The 26009-nt window shown below is 38.7% G+C and overlaps 1 protein-coding gene across 5 annotated transcripts in view; it reads left to right on the top strand.

The window, feature by feature from the left end:
- LRBA (LPS responsive beige-like anchor protein) overlaps positions 1-26009 on the top strand; it is a 434158-nt gene that overhangs the window by 27247 nt on the left and 380902 nt on the right. For all 5 annotated transcript variants that reach the window (XM_069780575.1, XM_069780554.1, XM_069780564.1 and 2 more), the window contains 2 exons: positions 24316-24547; positions 24686-24786. In XM_069780575.1, coding sequence (XP_069636676.1) covers positions 24316-24547; positions 24686-24786 — 333 coding nt within the window. The remainder of the gene's footprint in view (positions 1-24315; positions 24548-24685; positions 24787-26009) is intronic.

Genomic DNA, 26009 nt, shown 5'->3' with positions numbered 1-26009 from the left:
GCAACAACTGAAAACATCAGTGTTATCAACATTCTTCGCATACTGAACTCAAAACATAGCACTGTACCAGCTACTAGGAAGACAGTTAACTCTATCCCAGCTGAAACCAGGACATAGGGAAAATATGAGTTCTGTTGGTAGTGCTCTCATCTTATTTTCTAAAAACTTATTTTAGAGTCCCTGTGCAAGAAAGTACATTCTTCAGGATGGGAGTGGGGTTAATTGTATGTACATAACTGCTCATAAATACTTATTTTAGGTGTCTAAATACTTCTAAAATTCTTCCTGTGTGGATGTGACAATGTTCCTGTCAGATATATTTGCAGTGACTAATTTTTAGAAAAGTCCTTAACTTCTGCCATATTTTCACATCTAAGCATCTGAAACTTTGAAATTATGCTTGTGTATCATTCAATTTCAATGTATTTATTTTGGAAGATAGATCCATATACTGGAGAATTCAAAAAGTTCTTTTTTCTATTAAAAATCTGTTACCTGAAATGCCCATGAGATGGTGCTCATCAGTCTTTTTTTTTTGTGTAGCAGCAGATGTGTGCATAGTTCCGATTTATGAGTAAGAATGCAGTGGTTAGCATTGCTGTCTTTCTAAGAGAAAGAAAAAGAACAAAAAACAACTGACAATATCTTGAATTAATATACAAAATACCTATTACTGTACTATTTTGAAGTAAAAACAGTTTTGATATCCCTACTCATCTTTGGGAAGGTTGATTTCATACTAATTTACACAAATTATAGATTACCACTTAATTTTTCTTTCTTAAAAATGAATTTCTAAATAGCCAAAGGATAAAAAGGCTGCTTTACTTCCTTCTGTTTTTCTCAAAGATCCATTAAAATTTTCTTTATAGAAAAATTCTGCTACTAATCCACACTAGTGTGTTCTGTTCCATAATGTCTTTCTGTGGGAGTTTCAGTAGTTTGATTTGTTTATGTTTTCCCCTTGACTTATGCAGACAGTCTATAACGAGCAACACAGAACAATGGGCCTTGGGAGAAATGTTAAACTCTTATTAACTAAGGCAGGGAGGACACTCTTCTTTGAGATGGATTCACAGTGTTAGAAGCTCCAGTGCCATTTTTTGAGAGTATACTATGTAATTTCTGATGCAAGATGGGGAGAAAAATAGCAAAATAAGAGGACGAGATTAGAGTATAACGTCTTCTTTCTGAAGTAAGCTTGCAGAAATACCTATAGCAGGCTGCAGCACAGTAGAGCCAAATGTGTAATTTTACATTCTGTTTCAGACTGTTATTGGTATTTTGAGAGTAGTAACTTGAATGGTCTAGGGGAGCGGGGGGTGGGGGGGGGAGAGAGGACAAAACTGATATAACTCCTTCCTTGGGAGTTCATTTATCAATATTGATAGATAGGTATGAAAACAAGAGTTTGTTGTATGAAAACTGAAGTGACTAGCACCACTGTTATAATTGGCTAAGCTAAGACAACATTCAAATAAAGTATCTGCTAAGTATTACTAGCAGAGATTACAGGCCTCTGAAAATGAGGACAGCTTTAAACTTGATGAGTTGATCTAGTGGAGGTATTCAAAGATTGATTTTGTACAAAGATTGTCTTTGTACAGGCTGCTCCAATTAGATCAGACCAAGAGGACAGAGGAAAATCTATTTCCTCTGGAAACTTCTTTTCCCTTCCAAATACTATGAATGGTGCTATGATCAATGTTTCTTTTGTGTGTTTTATAGGCTTTTTTCTTCTTTTTTCTTTTTCAAATGACTGTAGCGTTGACCAAATAAGAAGCTTCAGTTATGATTGCCTATATGTTCTTTTCTATCAGTGACTGCTGAAAGCAGTATTAGGACAGCACAGAATAGAAGATACTAAAGTGCTTAGAGAAAAGCACCTTGACAGAAAATGGAGGCAAAACCAGCAGTGGATGCAGCATTGTACAAAGAGGAAACTAAAGACAAGTACCAACTGAAAAGCAGGCTTTCTTCCTTTTTTAGGGTAAAAAGTAAAAAAAGTAATAGAAAGTTCTGGCTGAATTTCCTTTGGGAAAAGGGAATTAAAAGGTTTTGAAATGTTTAACTTCACCTGCAACAGAAGGATTTGTGCATCTTCTGGATATCCTGAGGTGAGTGGGACAAAGAGTTTAGAACGATGCCAAATTACAGTCCAAAATGATGCATTGCATAGTAGTTACTGGAGACTGAGAGAGATGAGCAAGGAGGATTCTGAAAGTCTTTTTGGCTATTTTCAACTTGATAATGTTGATGGTGAAAGAAATTTTATTGTTTGTGTATTGATGCTGAATCATCTGTATTGGGATGATAATGCATGTCAATGAGTGGTATTTGAAGATCAGATATTATTTAAGGATGAAAAAGGGGGTTAAGAACAAATGGTTTTCTAACCCTACTTCACACTGAGCAAACAAGCCTATACAAAGGAGACTTCTGCAGTAAGGACATTTATGGAAAAGCTGAATGAAGCTAGGAGTGGTAAGTACCTCTGTACACAGAAGAGGAAACCAGGGAGAGGTACAAACAGAAGATAACTCCAGAAAAGCAGTCTTGGTTTCTCCTCTTCAGACTCCAGCATTGCTCCCTTAAAACCCTTTGTGTCCTGCATACTTTGCTTCTCTGCGGAACCTAGAGAATTTGCTTTCAGATTTAGTCTTCTCGACGTACTGTTACACTGAGATGAAAGTCTGTAATTCTCATTCTACTTACTCTCCCTTAAATATAATTACTTTTTCTTTGAGTCTTCAGATTTGTTTTGTTTTCTCCTTTACTACTTTGCATGTTTTCCTGTCTGCCACCTCTTCAGTCTTATATATCTTTCTACTTCTAATTCTTCAAATAAAAAAATACTTCATTATGGAATTACTTTAGCTTTTATTTGTAGCAAGCTGTGCCAATTCTAGGTCAGAGAATTTAAAGTGGAGGAAGAAAATTTCTATGAAAGGAAATTAAGAAAATTTCGGATTGAATTTTCATTTGGGAAAACTGAATTGGAAGATTTCATTTTGGAATGTTTCATTTAACATGAAATAATGGTACAGTGCTTCAGGGAGGTTGCTGATTATGGAAGGAGTCAAGATAGACTGTGAAAGAAATCCTGGAGGTTGCTGTGTTGGTGTCAGAAAAAAATAGCTCAGCTGGAAGCAGGGCCAATATGAGTGAGGAGAATGTGGGCCTATAACTCATGTGCTAAAAACACAAGTTCTGAACCTAAACTGCTTTGACATTATTAAAAATGATGTTTATAGGAGTTGTTTTTATTCCCCAAAGTATTTTTATTTCATGGCCCAGAAAAACTCATCTTCCATCAGATACTGATACTTATCAGAATACAAATCTCATCTTGAAGAATTCCAAGGAAGTACATTTTCAGAGAATTAAGTTTAAGTGCAGTTCCCCAGGAATCACTATTTTCATTCTCATAAGAGAGTGTAGGGAGAGCCAGAGGTCTTTCAATAATTCTTCTAAGAAGACAGCAGTTGTACTTCTGAGGAAATGAATGTTTTACAGCTTGGAATACCACACAGCCTAGAATGCAATGCTGTTTACACAGGATTGTTTGTATGGACTTTTCCATACAAATGGAAAAAAGACAGAAAAATGTAAAACAAACAAGCAGAAAGCTTCCTGTATGTAAACTTGTGGGTCCATAATCAATAAACAGATTGTCTGAAAAAATCACCATTTACTAAACTGATGATAGAGGTTTTAAATTTAAGACTAAAACTTAAGACATGAAGTCTTAAGTTTTGTGGGAATGTAAATACATGATTTGCACTTATTCTTTATTGTACATTAAGATAACTACTATACACTGAAATGATTGTTGAAGTACCTGTGTGGGTTTTGCTTTACACTAAGAACTGCTTTTTTCCATGATTTAAACATTTGCAAGAAACAATGCGTATAATATGTTGTAGTTGATGTGAAAGTAGGGTTTGGAGTAAACAGTCCCATCCTGTTTGCCAGTTGTGAAACAGTGTTGTCCTAGTTACAGGAAATGATTATTCTTACTATTTAAAATGAACTATTATCTTACTAAAGTAACTAATTTTTGAAGGCAGTATCCTGAAATTTAATGTTTTATTACTCCTTGAAAGGGCAGCTAACCTGCTATTCCAACCACTATGCCTGTACTCAGCTGTCAGCATTAATTGTTTCTTTTTTTGAGAAACAGAGAAAGCATCTGATGTATGTGTTTGATTTCAAGCCTGTCTAGTTTTTGGAGGGATCTTGTTAAGCAGGTGTAGAATAAGTGATTGGGGATCTTTCACTACCAATTAAATAATGTTTTTCATCAGTTTAAAATGTTAAAAACTAAAATGGCAGAATTTTCTGTTTAGACTACATGGAACCATAGAATGGTTTAGGTTGGAAAAGACCTTTAAGATCGAGTCCAACCGTTTACCTAACATTGCCAAGTCCTCTGGTAAACCACGTCCCCAAGCACCACATCTGCATGTCTTTCAAATACTTCCAGGGACGGTGACTCAACCACTTCCCTGGGCAGCCTCTTCCAACACTTGACAACCCTTTTGCTGAAGAACTTTTTCCTAATATCCAATCTAAACCTCTCCTGGTGCAACTTGAGGCCACTTCCTCTTGTTCTATTGCTTGTTACTTGGGAGAAGAGACTGACACCCACCTTGCTACAACCTCATGATGTTGGAAGTTATGAATGACTGTGACTTTTAAGAAATACGTGAAGTAGGAGTGAGTGTGAATTTTGTTAGTCCACTGCAAAAATATTTTCATGATATAGTGTGACTAAATTATTGTAGTAGAGGAAAACAAACATGAGTATAAAGAGGTTCATAGTATGCTGGTAGTACCAGTTTCTTGTGTACTACATCCTGATTATGTCATCTATATATATTAAACTGACTCTTTTTTTTAGGAAACCTATTTAAAGACCTTGTAGTTCTCCCTACACCTCAAACAGTGTGTAAATTAATCAGGTTCATGTTTGCTTCTTTGAACTTATTTTCTGCAATCTATATTCCTTCCTGCTGGTACAGTACCTTTTTTTTAATCAGTATTTTTAAAAAGAAAAAAAAAGTTTCTCTGTGGATTTGACCACATGTGACACTTCACTAATAATTCTTTGATACCTCCTCTTATTTCTCTTTTTTGCAGATATTAAACTGATACTTATGTGTTGTGGTTTAAATCCAGCCAGCAACAAAGCACCACAAAGCTTCTTGCTCACTCATCTCTCCCCCCGACCCGGTGGGATGAGGAGGAGAAAATATAAAGTAAAGCTCGTGGGTTGAGACAATGACAGGGAGGGATCACTCCAGTTATGGTCACAGGCAAAAGACAGACTCTATTTGGGGAAAAAACAGAATCAGTTTAATTTACTAAAAATCAAATCAAAACAAGGATGGTGAGAAGTAAAACCCAGATCTTAAAACACCTTCTCCCCACTCCTCCCTCCTTCCTGGGCTCAACTCCACTCCTGATTTTTCTCTGTCTCCTCCCCCCAGTGGTGCAGGGGGATGGGGGTTGGGGTCAGTTCATCACACGTTGTCTCTGCCGCTCCTTCCTCCTCAGGGGGAGGACTCCTCACCCTTCCCCTGCTCCACCGTGAGGTCCCTCCCCTGGGCTGCAGTCCTTCATGAACTTCTCTGGCATGGATCCTTTCTGTGGGCTGCAGTCCTTCAGGCACAGACTGCTCCAGCATGGGCTTTCCCACGAAGTCGTGGCCATCTTTGGGGGCATCCACCTGCTTTGGCATGTGGTCCTCCATGGGCTGCAAGTGGGCATCTACTCCACTGTTCACCTCCATGGGCTGGGGGGGGACAGCCTGCCGTCTCACCACGGGCTGCAGGGGCATCCCCTCCTCCCACTCCTTCTTCACTGACCTTGGTGTCTGCAGAGGTGTTCTTCTCACATTCCAATCTCCCTACTCGCTGCAGGTTTCCCTTCTTAAATGTGTTCTCCCAGAGGTGCTACCACTGTCACTGTTTGGGTCGGCCTGGGCCAGACGCAGGTCTGACTTGGAGCCGGGGGAGCTTCTAGCAGCTTCTCACAGGAACCACCCATGTAGCTCCCTCCCCTGCTACCAAAACCCCACCACACAAACCCAAAACATTGTGTTGAGACACTAGGAAAGTTGCAAGGCAGACAAAAAGAAGAAGAGGGACTACGTAACTTTATATTGGCAATAGAAGTTTGAAATACAATGCATGTACACTTTCTGCTTAAAGTTTTAGAGGAATTTGGATATAGGATGAAGCATCTTACCATTATTGGTTAATTAAAAAAGGGGTGGGGGAGAACATTACATAGAATTTGATAGTTTCCCCTTTAATTCTTTAATAGTACAGAGTGATTTTTTTTCAGTTACTCTGGTTGCCATTGCATTACAGTTTAACTGCATGAATAGAAGCTTAAGCTGATCACTTGTATGGAAGAACTAGCACAGGTAGCAGAGGTGGATAGCTGGACTCGAGTTTGTGTGCGGAATCCTTCAAGTTTGATGTAAGTTTGTTTTTAACCATTTTAAACTATTGTTACTTTATAAAAAAAGTGCTTTTGGTAGTACCTCCCTGCAACAGGATATTGTGTAGCTTGAAAAACAATTGATTGCTTGCAATAGTTGATTTTTGCTATACCCATTTTAACTTTTGTTTTTCAGTAATAGAGATGAGACTGTGGATTCTTCCACTTTTTAAAGTATAGAAATTAAGCTTTAAATATGCAACAGCCTGTTACGAGTTATTTTGACTGTTGCACTTCAGAATTTTATAATGAAGCAAGTCAATGATGAATTGACTTTTCTGACAAAAAGAAATGTTTCTGTTTAGAAAAAATGTGTGATGACAATCTGACAGGGTTACCACTGTAATCAAATACTTCTGTGATTTTGTTCTGTCTTATCTGATGGATCACTAGTGACTTAAAAGCATTTCTTTTTTTGCAAAGCTTTTTGTTCCCTTCTGTGAGAGACTGAACCCAGGCAATCTGCAGCTCTGAACTTTGGGTTTCAGAGTAGCTGGTTGGCCTGGGAGTTTGGAAGACCTATGGACTGCAGTTTCAGTGCATGTGTTGCAACTTTTTCCACAATTGAAGAGTCTAAGAACTGTAGTGTCCTCAGGTGTCTCCTGGGCAATATATCAGGAAACCAGGCCTGTTGTCTTGGACGAGTTTGTAATTCAGTCAATGATGAGCAACAGAAAATGTGGCAATGGTGGTATCAACTTCAGTTAGCAATGCTCTTTTCCTCCGTGTAATTGTTTTTTCCGAAATGGTGGGAAAAGATTGTGGAATTGTAAGTTTCAGGAAACTACTTTTTGCATTTGTCTTGGCTTTGGGAAGAATTTTCTGAATTCCAAAACTGCAACAGAAATAGTACTGATCAAATGACTTTTTTTTAACATATGTTTTCTGTGCAGAAACAGAAGAGTGCAAAAACTATAAATACTGTGAGCTGTATACTTTGCATAATTAAGGAGAGTAGAGAAATGTATGTTGGATGAATGTGTGGTGTGAAAGAAACTAGTGGGTTTGGATATGCTTTACACAGAAATGTGCACGCTGTAACAACTCTGGAGTTTTGGAACAGTGCCGTATGTTTTAATCTTTGACCAAAAAACCCCCCTAAAGCTTAGTGTATAGGTGAAGTTGGTATAACTTTAACAGTAATTAAAACTTATTGTCACAGCTACCACTTTAAAGTTGTCTTTCTACTTGGAAAAGTACGGTGAACTATGCAGAAGAGCATGTATGTACGCACCAGTGTTTTTGCTAGGGCAGATGGTAGTTAGTAGTGCTCTTTCAGCTTTGTTCTCCAAAGTTACACGGGAACAAAAGGTAATGTGTAGACTGATTGAAAGGAAAAGGAAACTTTTAAGATTAAAGGCTTTTTTTCACCTTTTTTTCTTTTCTACCCACCCTCCCCTCCCCCACATGTATTCATGGATTCAAGACATTCTGATATTTGCAGGGAGATAATGGAGGTACTCGTGCCAGTCTTCAGCTTCACACCTAAGAGACCACAGTTCACTGTGTTATTGGGTTGCTGTCTTGAAACTTGTTTCTTGTTTCATGATTTCTGTGGTAATTACTTTTTCTGTTGTTGTATTGGGAAAACTCGCTCTTATAAATAAATATTTACATGTGTGGAAAGCCACAGGAAATATTGTTACTAAGAGCTTCATTTTATAAACATTGAGGAATGTACTTGTGATTCTTCATAGTGCTGAACTTGCTTGGCAAAACTTTATTTCTAGAGATAATGGGCCAGTAGAAGGAAAGAAAACGAAATAGTTTTTCTGTTAGAGGCTTCAGTGAATCTCCAGGTTTAGAATTTAAATCAAAATGGTTTACTTATAAGCTGAAGATATTTTTCTGTTTGTTTGTTTAGATGAAAAATATTGAACTCCTCTATCATTTCCAAAGGGTTTTTTATTTATAAATTCTGTAGTTACCCTTGCAGTCCCAGAATCCATGATTGTGATGGATGTTACATGGTTTCTTTGAAACTTGTTTTAGTAAATAAATACAATTTTTATAGGAGGGACAGATTTTAAGAAACTAGGAAGATGGTTACTTGTTCTACTTTTGTGGGTTTTTGCTACTTACAGAATTTGAAGGAAATTATGTAGGACTACAGTGGCTGTTAACATTAAATAAAAAAAGAAAATAATTTGGATATGGAATGAAATGGAAGTTTGTGCTAAAAAGATTATACTGTTCTTTGTTTTGATGGCATTAACCTCTCCTTTTATAATGATACTTTCTTTGTGTTCAAGTTGAGTAGCTTTTTGTAGCGGCAGATGTTCTTTCCTTCACTGTCTCACTGAAGCAAGACTTATTGTTCAGTTAATCACACTTTTCACAGAGAAAAGAGTATTCTGAGAAACACCATTTCACATACTCCTACATTATTTGCGTGTAGCCTTTTTCAGGTTATGTGTATCATCACTCATGGATAATAATTTAGTTTTAATTCACAGCTTTGTGTGTGGGGAAGGTGTTTAAACATCCTTCTAAATTTTTAAATCCCTACAAGTGTAGTAATTCCTGAACAAGCCTTTTTGTCTTAGAAGTCCAAATACATGATGTGATGATGTTGATGAAGGAATGTTGAGAACTCCATTAGTGCTGTGTTTTTCTCGGAATTTTTGACAAATCTGTTGAATTTGGTGTTTAAAAAAAATTCTTTTTAAGTTAAAAATACCAGAGGCCAAGCCTTAGCAAGTGCTAGCTTTACTGGCTAAATGCTTGCTTCAATGCAATTCAAACCCTTTTTGTCTAACAGTTGTTGCTTTCCTCTGGTCTAAACTGCAGTCAGTCACAGGGGAGTGGGAGAGTCTTGCCAGGTTTTCTGAAGAATACCTGACAGTTACTGTTGGTGGTATTTGGTTGCAAAATTTTTAAAAAAATCAAACAGAACATAGTTTTCAGTTGTGTTAACTGAGGATGCTTTTGTCTTTTTTGGTCTAACTTCAACTGCAGCTCTGGTCAACAGTTAAAATGAGCTTGGTCATAACATAATCCCCCTCTGTGCGTATGGTGTGTTGCATGAGTAGTTTGCACGCTGGCCTATGTAGGAGGTGGCTGTCCCAGAGGAACTGGGAAACTGTGGTGTGAACTGAATGGGTAGAGCTGCTTAGCTAAATGTATAGGCAAATGTCATATAGCTAAGTCGGAATTATGTTGTTTTCTGTGGAAATGGAAAGAGCCGAGGGGAAAAAGAGTTGTCAAACAGGGTGATCAAGAGAACTGGAATTTATTAGGGGAAGGGTGGGATGTTATAAACAGGAGGGTATATTTGTAGGCGATAGTGATAACGTGCAACGCTAGTAGTCTTTGTCTTGTTTGTTTCTTTGTGTTTTGTTTTTTCTCTCCTCTACTGTTGTAACTATTCCTTGGAGACAATTTCCATTCAGTCATATGCTGACAAAAGGGACAGAGAGAAATCAAGGTGGGGTAGAGCCTTAGAGTAATAGTAGTAGCTTCCGTACTAGGGGGAAAAAACCCCAACCAAACAGAAAATAGTGTCGTGGCAAATCAGGGCGGGGAGGGAAGCTTTAAAATATTTTTGCAAACATAGAAACATAAGCCACTTGTAACAAACATTAAGTGGTGGAGTCACACTTCTGTCCTTGCTTTCAGTATTGCTTTGTGGGCATTGAAAGAAATAAAGGAAAAATGGGCTAGTTGTGGAGGCTTTACTGATGTATCTGTTCTCACAAAGGCACCTTTTTCTTGTTAGTAGCTAGTAGAAAGCATCAGTTTAGCCATGGCAGTCTTGCTGCTATAAAAGCCCAGGTGGATGGAGGTCATCTGAACCTAGTTGTAGTGGGTTTGATCTCTGCCTTTGCTCTTGCTCCCCTGAGCAATATGGATATGCTGTCTCGACTTCTTGTGTGTGGACATGGCTTAGATCGAAAAAAGGAATTGAGCACTAGTGCTGGTAGTGGGTCTTTGGGCTCAGTCAAGTATTACTGATTTGCTGTTTGGTAAGAAAATGGATCTTTTAATACTTCTGATATACTACTTAAGTCTTGTGCTTTCCTTTTTTAAGATACTTATTATTTCAATACACTTAATACACTGGCTTCCAGTAATATATTTTTTTAAACTCTAAACAAGGTACTCGTATATTTGGAGGGGGGGGTGGTGGTGGGTGGAATCTGAAGGCAAAAAAAAAAAAAAGTTATTTCTTGGTAAAAAGAAATGAAGGGCTGTTATTTGTTCTAAGCACCCTTCTATTCTAGCCAGGATCATCTTCATGGTTCTTCCATGTTGATCACAGCTACAGAAAATAAAAAAAAAAGGCAACAGGGAAAGCTGAGTGTTACTTTTCCTGTAGCATGTCATTTAGTATTTCTTACATCCAAACTCTTAACTGTCTCTCCTTTAGCTGTGGCAGCAATCTCTGCCAATTCTGAGACGGCAAGTGCAGTGTTTTCCGGCTGTTCTGGATCGAGGCAGTGTCAGAAATGACAGAAACAGATGTGCTGGTTCTTGGTTTCTGTTGGAATTTTTAACCCGGTGCCTTTAGTTGTGCTGAAATTCTCTGCAATTAATCTGCTGAGCTCTGAAATGTGATGGCAGTTGAGGAGCTGGCACACATTTGCTTCTAGCATGTGCGATTTTCAGTAGGAGAGGAAATACTTCACATTATAGTTGCTAAATATGATAAAACCTGCCAGAGCTTTATAAGTAAACTGATAACTCACTTCATCTTGTATTATTTCGTGGCTTTTTGAGCTTCATTTTATTCCTTATGTAAGGTTATTCTTTGCTATTCTTATACAATTCCATGTTTGGAACATGTTCTGTTTTGTTCCTCTTCTGTGATTTCCTTTGCTCCTTTTGCCTTTCTCCCTTACTTGTAGCTGTTATCCCCTAGTCTCTACAAGCTGGCAAAACACTTTCAAACATGTTTCCTGAGATAATCTAATAGCCTTGTTTTACTCCTAGAATTCCATTGTTGCACAGTTTTTTAATGATGTACTTTGCAAGTATTACAAAGTGGATATCCAATTTAAGTCAAAAGTTATAAACTTATGTGAAGGATTGCTTGTGTAAGACTTGCAGGATGCAAACATCAGATTCTGTAAAGAGTGGTGGCTTTCTTCCCCCGCATCAGTTAAAAAAATTTTGAGCATGCACCCCCAATAAATATGTAACTATTTATTTATAAATTATATACATGTACTGCTGCATTAGTATATTATGGGCATTATAAACCATAGAGAAATAGAAATTTAAAAGGGTGAGATAAAGATAAAATACAAACTATTTTTAATTTTTAAACTTTATTTAGTGATGATACAAAAAATATTTTCTTTCTGCACCCCAGAGGATTGTCTTGCATACCCATTGGGGTGCACGTACCTCACTTTGGATGGACTGGGAGACTTTTTGAGAATTATTTACTTTACATTTTTTTTCTAGTTTCGTAGCTTAGGAAGCTGCAATTTTCAGGTCAAATATATTATATTATTGTACGTTAATAACCTGTTATTGGTGTATATATATTTTTTTAGAAGTATTCCTCTTCAGTATATGTGGTATACGTAAGAATAATTGTGTACGTGTGTGTACTTCTTTATAATTGGAAGGGGCGTATTACAACTGTGATTTCCTTGTCAAATTGAAAGAAATTCAATCATTAATTGAGTCATTAGTAAAACTAAGTGTTTAAAGGAAGTATCTTAAAGTGGTTTCTTACTGAATTATTATTACTGCTTTTGCACACCAGTTTGGTTGAAGGAAAACATCTCTTTGGTAATCTTTTACATTTAAGTAATTCAAAAAAATAAAAGCTAGCTGTTACTTTTTCAGATGCTAAGCAGGTTAGAAAAAAGTAATTTAATGACAAGAAAGCCTGGGTAAATTGTTTCAGGTAAATGTTTTTTTAGGTGTATCCAAATGTATTATTGGACTTGAAATTTTTTTCTTTCGCTTCTCATTGCAAGAGAAGACTGTTCTCTGGCAGTGAGAGTCAATCTGCTTTGCTCATTTTAACCTACCTGTCTAACTTCTGTGTAGGCCCTTATTTTTAAGTGTATGTAAACTTACAGTTATATTTGCTCAGGTATGGTGTCACTGTTGTATTGTTGTTTTTTGGTTTTTTTTCCTGTGATTTGGCCTATGGGCAGAATGAATTTTCTTCTGCCTGCGGCATACAACATGAATGACCTGGCTGAGGGAGGTAGGCGCAAGCAGGGCATTCTCTGTAAAGTCTTCCTGACTGTATGGTTTGTTCCCTGTCCTGGACTTGTTGTTGATACATATGATGTTAGAAATGTTATCTTTTGGGCTCCTTCCTTGAGAGGAAGGATTAAGATAGGACAGGATGCAGACCTGTGCAGCTTGGTGACTGAGGTATGGTTAGTCTGTTTCTCTCAGCGTATAGCAGATTGTTTTTGTTTGCTGATGAGTGATTATTTCCAGACTTGACAAAAAGTTTTGTGCTTGATGACGTTACATGTGTCTGGATCCTGAAAAAAAATATTCTTGCAAATTCAAATAAAAATGTTAGATAACTTTTAGAAGTGTAGCTAGGGAGGAAAGTGCTGGGATGATGAAATGGACAGTATGGTACAGTGCTTTGCTATGTGTGTTTCATGTATTTGAGTTAAAAAATGTAACTTGAGCTGACTTTCTACTGGATGTCATAAAATGACAGATTTCTGATTTTTAAAATGTCAAACCCATAAATCATTAGTTTGCTAAGATTGCACTAGCAAGCTATTGAAGAACATGGCAGTATTTACTGTAGATAAATGCAAATTTAAAAAGGTTCTCTGTATCATGGTTTAAATGATTTATTTGCTTTCAATGCACATATGAATCTGATGTGATGTAAAGATTTAGGATATTTCATTTCCTGTATGGAGCTACAAATTTGCATATTATTAAACCATCTCTTGGAGTTGTATCTTTCTTGTATGTCTTAAATGGTATCACAGGTTAAGGTTTAATGCTATTAATACGGGTACTGGAAAGACAGGATTTCAGCTGGATTTAGATATAGTATATATCTGTGTTGATATCTATTGAGCGCTATAATATAAGCCAAATTCAGAAAACTGCCAGGTTTGTAAATATGCCTTTAGCCGCTATTTGGAGTGTGTTGAAATTTTGTCTTGAAATTGTTTGTTTTGCAAAAAATCAGCTTGGTAGTCCTTTGTTTCCTCAGGGATTTGAAATAAAGCTTATAGTCGCATGGCCTTCTTAGAAGCAAAGGGCCTCTGTGCTCGGTGTTGTGCTTTGGACAAAAGCCGGTAGAGAATAATTTTAACACTGTCTCCTGTTTTCTTCTCCGAACTTATCAAATGGCCCACAGGTTTGCTGGCTATATCCACTGTTCAGTCTGTGTCAGACTGTAGTTCCCTGGGCCCCTAGTAGTCGTGTTTTGTGTCATGTTCTTGGCAATCCTTTTTATATCAGCTGTCCCACCTCTTGATGGGTCAGTAAAAATTGGGAGGAGAGTAAAATTCCTAATATTGGACTTGTCTGTGTCTTTCACTTTTGGAATCTGTTGTTGCATTTCCACAAGGGAAGACAGAAGCACTGTGCACAATGGTATGGAGTGCTGTAACTGTTCTGAGTTTGAGCATAGTATTTGCTTTTAATTTGAACTGTTTGTACTGACATAGTTTTTTGAATGGATACAAAACTGATGAAATAAATGTAGGATTTTTTGGTCTTTTTGTTTGGTTTTGTAGGATAAAATTTAACTTTGCTAATAATTTTGCTTAAAACTGGGATTGTTCTCTTTATAAGATAGAGATTGAATTTCATTTTTTGGTACGTACTTTAAAAAAAAAAAGAAAAACCTTTTCTAAAATAGATTAAAAGCTAAAATGTATAAAATGTGAAATTCATAGTGCTGCTCCCCCTGCCCCTGTGTTTAAAAACATTGTGTAGAGCTAATTCTTCCTTGCATTGCTCTGCTTGCACTGGGACTTCAACTGCACACTACAAACTAAACTAATTGTGTTAGTGAACTAATTTGATGTAAAAATGCTTGCAAGCAGAGCGAAAATACTAGATTATTAACTAGGGCAAATACAGCATCTTTGATTAGAGCATAATTATATTTTAAAACTGGTCCCCTCCACCCTTCTATTGGGAGCGACAAACCCATAGGTAAATGTCACCACCATAAGGATGCTTCAGACATATTGTACCTACCTGGACAAGAATTTTGCTTTTTTACATTTGCTGTTTTGGCTGAGAGTGTTATTTTAACGTATATATAGACATAGCTCACTGCCTGTTCAAAGAAAAGTTTTAATGAACTGTTTTGTGTCTCAGATTAACTAGGAGATATGTGTCAGGAGATATTTGCTACTCTGTCCTGTGTAAATTGGGTAAATTATGTACTTTCTGTAGTTAGCAATTGTGAAGTTGAAGAAACTGGTTTTATATGAAACAATATTAAATGTAAACTTTTCTGCTAATTTGGAATCTTACCCAGTCTTATTTCCTGGAGATACAGCTTTCTTCATTGTTGTGACAGAGCATGAGGTATTCGCTGCTGATATAAAGCTGTCTTGGGGAGGAAGATAATTATACTGTGTTGAGACAGTATATTAAAAATGTGTAAAGCTGGGCTAACAGTTTCAAATACAACATTAGGTGGCAGTAGTAGATTCGTAACACCTTGCTAAATTTACTTTCAGGCAGTTTTCCAAACGAGAGACAGTCTTGAAGAAATTTTGTTTTAATACAGAACGTTCATGTTACATCACTATGAAGGGAAGCAATGGGAATAATTTTTCCTGAATGATCCAGCTTTGATCATAGTTTATAACAGTATTGAACAGAATCATATGAAAACATCAAGGTTAAAGTGGGTGCAATGTTGTTGTGCAATGCCACTATTGATATGCCTGGTTTAAAATGGGCCTTTCTTATTTGCTAGGTAAATGAAGGTGATAGGCTTTGTTAGGAACTTGGCAACAGGAAAGAAAGCAGCTAATTAGAAAGCAAGTGTCCTGTCCTCCCCCCCCCCGCCCTCCCCCCCGCCCCCCCCCGTTTTTTTTGCTTAGAAAGCAGAGTTGATGAGTACTTTTAGTATTATTTTTTTTTTTTGTAGTGTAACTGTTGGGTAGTGTTAGATGAGGGGGGAAACTGGTGAATTCAGCCTGAGATATCAGCAGGAAAAGTTTGTGGGTTTCTGTTCACGAAATACCTATTTGCTCTTTGTCTGATTGTTTTTGGTTTTTTGGGAGTTGGTTTTATTTTTAGTTTTCTTTTTTTCTGAACATGGAAGAAAGCAAGTCTAAAGTTGGAGCAAAATTAAAGATGATGCTTATGGAAAAGGCTGGAGTAGAATCTTTCCTTCTGTGAAAGAGAAGGAAAGGTCACTTCCATGTTCATGGTCTCACATTGGTTTAAACTTTGAGCTAAGATAGCAAATGACTTTATCATAGAACCATAGAATGGTTTGGGTTGGAAGGAACCTTAAAGGTCATCTAGTTCCAACCCCCTTGCCATGGGCAGGGACACCTTCCACTAGACCAGGTTGCTCAAAGCCCCATCCAGCCTGGCCCTGAACACTTCCAGGGATGGGGCATCCACAACCTCTCTGGGCAACCTGTTCCAGTGCCTCACTACCCTACTACTACTACACAGTAAAGAATTTCTTCCTTGTATCTACTCTAAATCTACCCTCTTTCAGTTTAAAACCATTACCCCTTGTCCTATCGCTACACTCCCTGATAAAGAGTCCCTCCCCATCTTTTCTGCAGGCCCCCTTTAGGTACTTGGAAGGCTGCTATAAAAGGTCTCCCTGGAGCTTTCTCTTCTCCAGGCTAAACAACCCCAACTCTCTCAGCCTGTCTTCGTAGGAGAGGTGCTCCAGGCCTCTGATCGTCTTTGTGGCCCTCCTCTGGACCCACTCGAGCAGGTCCATGTCTTCCTTATGCTGGCAGCCCCAGAGCTGGATGCAGTATTTGGGGTGGGGTCTCACCAGAGCAGAGTAGAGGGGCAGAATCACCTCCCTGGACCTGCTGGTCATGATTCTTTTGATGCAGCCCAGGATGCAACTGGCTTTCTGTGCTGCAAACGCACAGTACCGGGTCGTGTTGAGCTTCTCGTCAGCCCACACCCCCAAGTCCTTCTCCTCAGGGCTGCTCTCAATCCATTCTCTGCCCAGCCTGTATCCATGTTTGGGATTGCCCCAACCCACGTGCAGGACCTTGCACTTGGCCTTGCTGACCTTCATGAGGTTCTCACGGGCCCACCTCTCTAGCCTGTCAAGGTCCCTCTGGATGGCATCCCTTCCCTCTAGGGTAGTAACCACACCACTCAGCTTACTGTCATCTGCAAACTTGCTGAGGGTGCACTCAATCCCACTGTCCATGTCACCGACAAAGACGCTAAACAGTGCTGGTCCCAATACCACCCCCTGAGGAGCGCCACTCGTCACTGGTCTCCACCCAGACATCGAGCTGTGGACCGCAACTCTTTGACTGCGACCATCCAGCCAATGCCTTATCCACCAAGTGGTCCACCCGTCAAATCCATATATGTCTCCATTTTAGAGACGAGGATGTTAGGTGGGACAGTATCAAATGCTTTGCACAAGTCCAGGTAGATGGCGTCAATCACTCTTCCCTTATCCACCAACGCTGTAACCCCATCGTAGAAGGCCACCAAATTTGTCAGGATCAATTTGCCCTTAGTGAAGCCACGTTGGCTGTCACCAATCACCTCCTTATTTTCCATGTGCCTTAGCATAGTTCCAGGAGGATCTGCTCCATGATCTTGCCGGGCACAGAGGTGAGACTGACCGGCCTGTAGTTCCCTGTGGCTTCCTTTTTTCCCTTCTTAAAAATGGGGGTTATGTTTCCCCTTTTCCAGTCAGTGGGAACTTCCCCGGACTGCCACGACTTCTCAAGTATGAGGGATAATGGCTTACCAACTTCATCTGCTAGTTCCCTCAGGACCCATGGATGCATCTTTTCAGGTCCCATGGACTTATGCACCTCCAGGTTCCTTAGATGGTCTCGAACTTGATCTTCTCGTACAGTGGGCTGTTCTTTGTTCTCCCAGTCCCTGCCTTTGCCTTCTGCAACTTGGGCGGTGTGGTGTGGCTGGAGCACTTGCCGGTGAAGATTGAGGCAAAAATGTCATTGAGTACCTCAGCCTGGTTACCTCCATATCCCAAGTAACCAGGTCTCCTGTTTCCTTCTGGAGAGGGACCACATTTTCCACAGTCTTCCTTTTGTCACTGACACACCTATAGAAGCTTTTCTGTTTGCCTTTGATGTCCCTGGCCAGATTTAATTTTATCAGGGCTTTAGCTTTTCTAACCTGATCCCTGGTTGCTCCGACAATTTCTCTGTATTCCTCCCAAGGTACCTGTCCTTGCTTCCACCCACTGTAGGCCTCCTTTTTGTGTTTGAGTTTGTCCAGGAGCTTCTTATTCATCCATGCAGGCCTCCTGGCATTTTTGCCTGACTTCTTCTTTGTTGGGATGCATCGCTCCTGAGCTTGGAGGAGACGATCCTTGAATAATAGCCAGCTTTTTTTGGGCCCCTCTTCCCTCCAGGGCTTTATCCAATGGTACTCTACCAAGCATTTCCCTGAAGAGGCCAATGTCTGTTCTCCTGAAGTCCAGGGTGGTGAGCCTGCTGGGCGCTCTTCTCGCTGCCCTAAGGATCTTGAACTCCACCATTGCATGGTCACTGCAGCCAAACCTGCCCTTGAGCTTCATGTTCCCCACCAGCCCCTCCTTGTTGGTGAGAACAAGGTCCAGCATAGCACCTCTTTTCATTGGCTCCTCTATCACTTGGAGAAAGAAGTTATCATCAAAGCATTCCAGGAACCTCCTGGATTGCTTATGCCCTGCTTTGCTGTCACTTTGACAGATATCGGAGTGGTTGGAAGTCCCCCATGAGGACCAGGGCTTGTGAAAGTGAGCCTGCTCCTATCTGTCTATAGAGGGCCTCATCCGTTTGGTCTTCCTGGTTGGGTGGCCTGTAGCAGACTCCCACTATAATGTCGCTTGTCCTTGCCTTCTCTTTAATTCTGACCCATAAGCTCTCGGTCAGCTCCTCATCATCCACAGGTGGAGTTCCATGCACTGCAGCTGGTCATTGACATAAAGGGTGACATGCCCTCCTTGTCTCCCCTGCCTTTTCTTCCTAAAGAGCCTGTATGCTTCCATTCCAACACTCCAGTCATAGGAGCCAGCCCACCATGTCTCCGTGATGCCAGTAAGATCATAGCCCTGCAGGCGTGCACACATCTGTAACTCCTGTTGTTTATTCCCCATGCTACGTGTGTTTGCATAGAGGCATTTAAGTTGGGCTGCCAATTAGGCTGACCTGTGATACTTCTCCAGGCTTTGGGCATCTGTTGCTGGCACTGGCATCAAACTGGTAGGAGTGGGATGGATTGAGGTTCCCGTCCCGCAGCAACTTTGGTTTAAAGCCCTCCTCACCAGCTTGGCAAGCCTATGACTAAAGATGCTCTTCCCCTTCTCTGACAGATGGACCCCGTAAGTCCTCAGTAGACCAGGTTTCTCAAAGTGAGTCCCATGGTCTAAGTAGTCACACCTCTGGCTGTGGCGCCAGTCCTGTAACCATTTGTGGATTCACAAGATTCGACTGGCCCTTTCAGCCCTCTTCCCTTTAACCAGGAAGAGTGATGAAAAAACTACCTGTGCTCCAGAGTCCCTTACTGCCACTCCCAGGGCTCTTTAATCCTTCTTGATGCTCCTCAGACTACTCCTGGCTCTATCACTGGTGCCCATGTGAAACAACAGCAGCGGTTAATAGTTCACTGCACAAGGCTTCGTAGTCTCTTGGTGGCACTCCTGATACAAGCCCCCGGTAAGCAGCACACCTCTCTAGAGAGTGTGTCAGGTCAGCAAATGGATGCCTCTGTATCTTTCAGAAGAGAGTCGCCTACTACTATCACTCATTGCTTTTTCTTAGTTGCGCCTTGCTGGAAGGTTATGACCTTGCCTTTCATGAGTGGGTCTTCCCACAGTTCTTTGTGCTTTGTCTAGTTTTTCTGGCCGCATTAGGGTTGATATAGTGGCAATATGTTGACAAAAAAAAGGTTGACTTCCAGGCTTTTTCTGTTCCTTTCTTGCCTTCCTATAATCTCTCTGGGCCTGAGCCCTGTTTATCATGATTTCACTGACTTGACATTCATGCTAATGTCGCTATTTGATATACTTATCCAAACCATCAACAGGTTTTCCTACCAAATCTCCTCTTAGGGCTTGTATTTTAATATGTTCTCACCTTCAAGTGTTGTGTTAGTGATAGAAAAGACTGCATGGAAAAGTGGGGGGTGAAGAGCAGGGAATGGATTGCTGTAAATTAGGATGTACGAGTTATTCTTCTTCCCCACCATCTTCCTCTTCTGGTCTGTAGAGGCCTTTCCCAATGAGAACCATCTTTTAATCACACCCAGGATGTGTACCATGGTGTTGACTTTTGCTGTTTATTGTGTACCCTCAAGGGATTTGACTGGCTTGGGGTCACTCATGATCCTATGAGATCCTTGCCCTAAAGAGGTTTTAGTTCTTATACTTCCCAAATCTTTGGCATATATTTTTGATGATCAATACATTTGTTTTGAGTTTCTGAATATATGAAAGGGCATGGAGTCCAGGATGTGGGTTATTACTTTGGTGGAAGATAAATGTAGGCAGAGAATATTATATTTATCGTTACTCAGAAGCATAATGGCTAAGATGAATCCATCTTTTTTGTGTTTGTATTATCCAGAAGCTGCATTCAGATTTCATCATCAAGGGGTGAAAAATATGGTTGTGTTTTGTTTGTTTTACCCTTGCATTAAGAATAGGACCATTCTGGATAACATAGCTATTTGTGAATAGAGGTAAAAGGCAGGGTGTATATCAAACCTTTAATTGTTGAAATGGCAACTGGTTTAGCTTTGGCACATTTTTCTTGATGTTTATCTTGTATAAGTACCTTACTCTTATGAATAGAAGATTTTGGGCAGTTATCAGCTTTGCGGGTTCTTATTAAGCATAAACTTTTAAAACTTTCACTGAGATAGAACTGGCCTATTTGACTGCATTGTCCATAGTCATCGTTTTGGATATACTAAAGAAACAATTCAGAGATTACAAAATCAACATCTTGAGGAAAAGGGAGGTCACAATTTGCTTCGTTAATAGTTCTTTCATCCTGGCTTTAGGGAACAAAACAAGTAGATTTGTCTTGATGTGTAGGTTATCTAGTAACCAGAAGGATGAAGAAAGTCTGTAGAAGTGAAGTCTTTTTTTGAGGTTTGAGGTAAAACTGTGGAGATCCAGCCCTATAGTTCTCCCAAGTATAGCCAATTTGGCTTTTCCAGGAGAAACACTGATTGTGGTCTTGGAATGGATTTCTTTTTTTCTGTTATAGTTCATTGAAATACTTTTCCTCATGTTTTCTTACAAGCTTTTGAAATATTTTATATCTGCCACTGGGAGAAGTGACTTTAAATTAGATTCATAATCTAGATCATGATCTTTCAGGAAAGTGAAGCTTGATTGTGTTTAATCTGAGCTATTTTCTGCATGCTGTAGTTTGGTAGCTGCTCACCCAAAGAGTGCACCATCTCTTTTATATCTTGGATCACTTCTCCCATTTTATGTTAGATGAAAGGTTCATTGCAAAGAGAGGTTTTGTGTGATTAAATTGGCTTTTTGTTTCTATTTGGAAGTGATGTAGTGCTATTTCATACTTTAAATTAGTGCTATTTTGTTGACTTCTCGTTAGTTTGGTTCTCTAAGGGGGAAAAAACCCCAACCCTACACTCTGAGTGCGTAGTTAAAAATTGCTGTACAGTATTCTTCGTGTTCTTAATCAGCTAAATGTAGAAACATTTTACCAAAAGGCTTGAGCTATTGGTTTAGTTTATATATTTTTCGAAGGTAAATATACCTGGCAAAATGTAAAATTTGTGAGGATGTATTTGAATACTTTCAATACTGCCCTTTAAAACCATTCCTGTAAGCTTATACTTAATTCTACATGCTGAAGAAAGAAAACGTTATGCCACCCTGTAGGTTGCTATAAAGATTGTTTATGCAGCTCAGCAGAGGACTTAAAATACGTTGAATTGGAGAATTTTGAAAAATGTACTGTGCGACATAGGAGACCAAATCATGCTAAAGTGCAAGGAAAGACTATACATCAGTTCAAAGGCTACATTATTCAAAAAAATACAACCATAAAAAAGGTAATAAGATTACATTCTCACACTTCATGGCTAGTAAGGTGCATTAAGCTGCTCAGATATTCATAACTTACTGTGACATTTGGGAAGATTACATTTTGCTGTGCACAGCCATTACTGCAGCTCAGATAATAACTAGCCAATGCATGGACCTGGATTATGATCCCTGTCATTGGAAACAAATTTGTGTTTTGAAGGTTGATCAGTTTCAAATCACCATTAGAAAGGGTTAATATGACATACTGTGGGGGGTGTGTGTGCTTATGTGTATCTAATGGGTATGCATACATATAGTACATCAACTGCACTGTGCCTTTGGTATATTGCTTTCTTTGTCAATTTTTTTGTCCTCACTTGCCTTAAAGGAAATGTTAAAATGGTAATTATTTCTACCATAGCATATTATTTCTAGAATGTAGTTGCTGAAATGCTTATGTTTGCAGATTAGATTGGAAACCTAATTTGACAGCTTCCTGGATGGGTGGTTACTGATAATAGTGTATCTAGCCAAAAATGAAAGATTGGTGGTGTAGACTATAGGGTGAAGGTAAGGTCACCTCTGGTTGCCGTATATGGTTTTGGTGTGATAATTCATGGTTGGCTAATAGTTAAAACCAAATGCATAAAGAGTTGAATATCTTGTTAAGAATTAGCAGGTGTTTTGTGGCTAGAATTTAACCTTCAGCTATTCTGTCTGTACATGGAATGCAGTATTTTCTTTGTTTCTTACCTTGAGAAAGAGTGTGGCTTCTTGAGGAATACCTCAGTTTTGTAGAGGATGATAAATTTAGTGTAAAATAAAGTGTAAAGTTGGTTAAGTATTTTACGTTTTCAGATGTTTTGTTCAGTTTTTTTTTTTAAGGGGGGGTGTACTTTTTTTTTTGCATTTATTTTGTGATAATTCTGTGTTAATCCATTCTGCTCAGCATTCTCCCTTGAATTCTACCTTACAGAGCTTTCTTGAGGTAGGCCTCTGCTCCATCTTATGGAAGGGGAAAACTGAGGCTTGGACAATGATAATGACTTGATAGATTTGTTTGAGTTGACAGCATGAGTTGATATAGAGAAGCTGGGAATATAATTCAAGTCTCCCCATTCAGTTCCTGCAGTTTCCCTAGATATTAAGGAAGCAACTGATAGTAAATTGCATAATTATTTTTCATGACCAAGAGGGGAGAAAATGGAAAAGTGTAAATTGCTGTTAAGAAATTGTTGCCATGAGACTTTGTCTATTCTGTCATAAAAGCAGTAACTTTCTCTGCTTCTTGTGGTGTTTGTCATTACTGATTTATGGCCAGAAGACCAAAGATTGCTTCTTCAAAGTGACAAGATTTAGACACTTGAGGAGAATGTATGGTAATTTCAGTAGTTAATGAAGAGTGTATATTCTGTTCCGTTGGGTAAGTTTATCTTCAGATCCTGACTAGCTGAGAGAAGCTGTCGGAGCTAATATGGAAGCAAGTTGGTATATGTATTTTGGGGCAGTTTTGACATGGTATCGCTTTGGCAAGTGACAGTACTGAAGCTGTTATGGTCAAAGCCTGTGAAAGCAACACCATGTAGGACAGAAATAATGTCTTCTATTAGACAAAGTTGTAGAAGTGAGAGCGAGCTGAAATACTTTTGATCATGAGTCCATTTTGATCATTTGAGTCAATGCTATCTGAATTCCGCTTTGTATGCTGGTAAATAATGGGTATTCTGGCAAGCGTGGCAAACATTAAGTTTAATACAGTTCTAAAGTCCAAGAGAATTTTAAAAAGTGGGGGGGGAGGATTGGGGTAGAGGAGTTAGATTAGTACAATACATCTTTCCTTCAACTGCAATTTTTATTTTATTGAGTACACAAATGAGAATGAAGTAGGTTATTTCCTTCCCCCCTCCACCTCCTTGGCACATGCATATGTGGTTAGTTACTCAGTGTATGTTCAAACAAAGCCTGCATCTAGGAGACCTGAAATATTACAGGATTTAAGTGCCTTAGCCAAAGCATAGTCAAAGGCTTCAAACAGTGCTGCTGTTTCACATTAATGCAGATATAGCAAGCCTTTGCTTCCTTTTAGTACCTGTGGCTACTAATGAAACTGGCAGTTAATACTTAACCAGCTTTATTCATTATCTCAGGAATGACTCTTAAGTGTTTATAAGTGGCAATATTTCTGATGTGCATCAGCTCCTTTTGGCTGGAATTGCCCTATTATTTGAGGAGTGTTAAGCACATGGGAATGAAAGCTTTTAGGGCCACCCCAGGCCATTTAAGGTACCTTAGCAGGCTTGGCTTTCTCACCTGTTTTGGAGCACTCACTTGGTCTCTTCACTTTTCAGCTGTGTGGGCCAGCTCAGGACATCTGTATCTTAAAGTATCCAAATGCTCTTCTGCAGCAATTGTCTGACAGTAGGTGACACCTTAGGAGCATCTTTGTTGAAGTTACTGTACAGAACTTGAAACAGAGGAAGAATGAGACTTTATATATTGATGTTGGCCTCATTATGTTTGTTGGTTTTTGTTTTTTTTTTTAATCTTACGTCTTTGATAGCTTTCTTCTTGCAGAATTAATAACATGGATTGGTACTCTGATACGATTGTCTTAAGTTTTTTTTTTTTAATCTTTTGTCTAAAAGCTTGTTGGAGGCCAGTTTGACTTGGAAATGAACTTTATCATCCAAGAAGGAGAGGGCATCACCTGCATGGTAGACTTGCTGGACAAGTGTGACATCACCTGCCAGGCTGAGGTGTGGAGCATGTTTACAGCAATCTTGAAGAAAAGTATACGCAATCTACAAGCATGCACAGAAGTGGGACTTGTTGAACAAGTGCTCAAGAGGATTGATAGAGCTGACAACATGATTGCAGGTACAGTGTCATCTAGTGTATGACTCAAACTGTATTCCTTTTATGTAAAATCTCATGGAATCATTTATTTAATTAAGTGATAGAAATTTGATGTTGCATTTTATTAAGCAATTATATTGCTGTTCTTTTCCTTTTCAGATCTCTTAGTGGATATGCTGGGTGTACTGGCTAGCTATAACTTGACAGTTCGAGAGCTAAAGTTATTCTTCAGCAAGCTTCAAGGAGAAAAAGGGAGATGGGTAAAAGAAAACACAAAACTGAAACCATTTTTGTAGTGTTGCTTATTTTTTTCCTAATGCTCTCAAGTAAAAAGGCTGTTTGATAACCTTTATAATAAACAAATTTTAAATGTACCAAGAAATATAGGAAGCTTTCTGGTAGTATATCAATGAATCTTTTTACCTGCAAGCAATTAAAATACAGAGAGTAGAATAGTGATGAAATTAAATTTCCTCCTCGATCTATGGACTGGATTGGTCTTTTTGAACACCTGGGAAAAATATGGTGACTCTAAGCAAGTGTTTTTATGCACATGTTTTTATTTTTGTAATTCCAGTGATGTGAAATTGAAGGAAAAAGAATTAAATTTTTTTTTAAGACAAGAGAGAGAAATAAATAAAAGTGTCTATATAGGCAGTTCAGTGTGCTTCTATTTTCACATTGTTCTTCTTTACCTGAAGATTGAAAAAATTTATCTAGTGAGGGAAGTGAGAAATTGTGGCAGAAATTGAAATGAAGGAAATAAACTCCAGCTGAAAAATTATATCATGTCCTCCTGTTCCTGTGCGAACTAGAAAGGGAGAAAAGGGTCTCCTTTTACTGTTGAGAACCTCCTTCCCTAAAGTAAAAATGTGTATGTTGTAGAAGCCACCAGATAAAGTTTTCTTTAAGACAAAATAGTTTTGCTGGAATTGGGAACTATTTTAATAATTGTTTTACATGCTTTGAATTTTAATTCAGCTGCTGTTATCTCTAAATACTCAGCCTAGTGTGGAGAAAAGGTAGCAAAGTGTCTCTGTCGACTTTAAATAGTTTTAAAAAATTATGTACTAAATATAAAAGCCAATATGCACAAATAATATAGCAAATTTTAAAAGACCCTTTGAAATAAATAAATTTGGAGATCTTAACTCGCGCAGATAAAAATACTCTAAACTTAATAACAAGTTTGAACTTAATAATTGAACCTACAGACTATATTTAACCATAGATGAATTAAAGTTGTCTCTGTAACATTAACTTTTTCATTTCCTGTCTCTCTATTTGCATTTAATTTCCTTTATTAAAGAATAAATATAGAGGAAAGGAAGAAAAAAATGCTGCAGTTGCATTGCTAAGGAGTTGCACGACTCTATAAATCTTAGTCAGCAGTGTTGTAAAGATACAAGGTATTTGGCTACAAAACAAATTACCTAGTTGAATTCTATAGTGCTGAAGACATCTAAGCAGTTCTCCATGTTTC

This window comes from Haliaeetus albicilla, chromosome 1 (genome assembly GCF_947461875.1).
Source record: "Haliaeetus albicilla chromosome 1, bHalAlb1.1, whole genome shotgun sequence".
In the NCBI taxonomy this organism is placed as follows: Eukaryota; Metazoa; Chordata; class Aves; order Accipitriformes; family Accipitridae; genus Haliaeetus; species Haliaeetus albicilla.
Note: the sequence above shows the minus strand (reverse complement) of the source record. Positions and strands in the feature narration are given on the sequence as shown.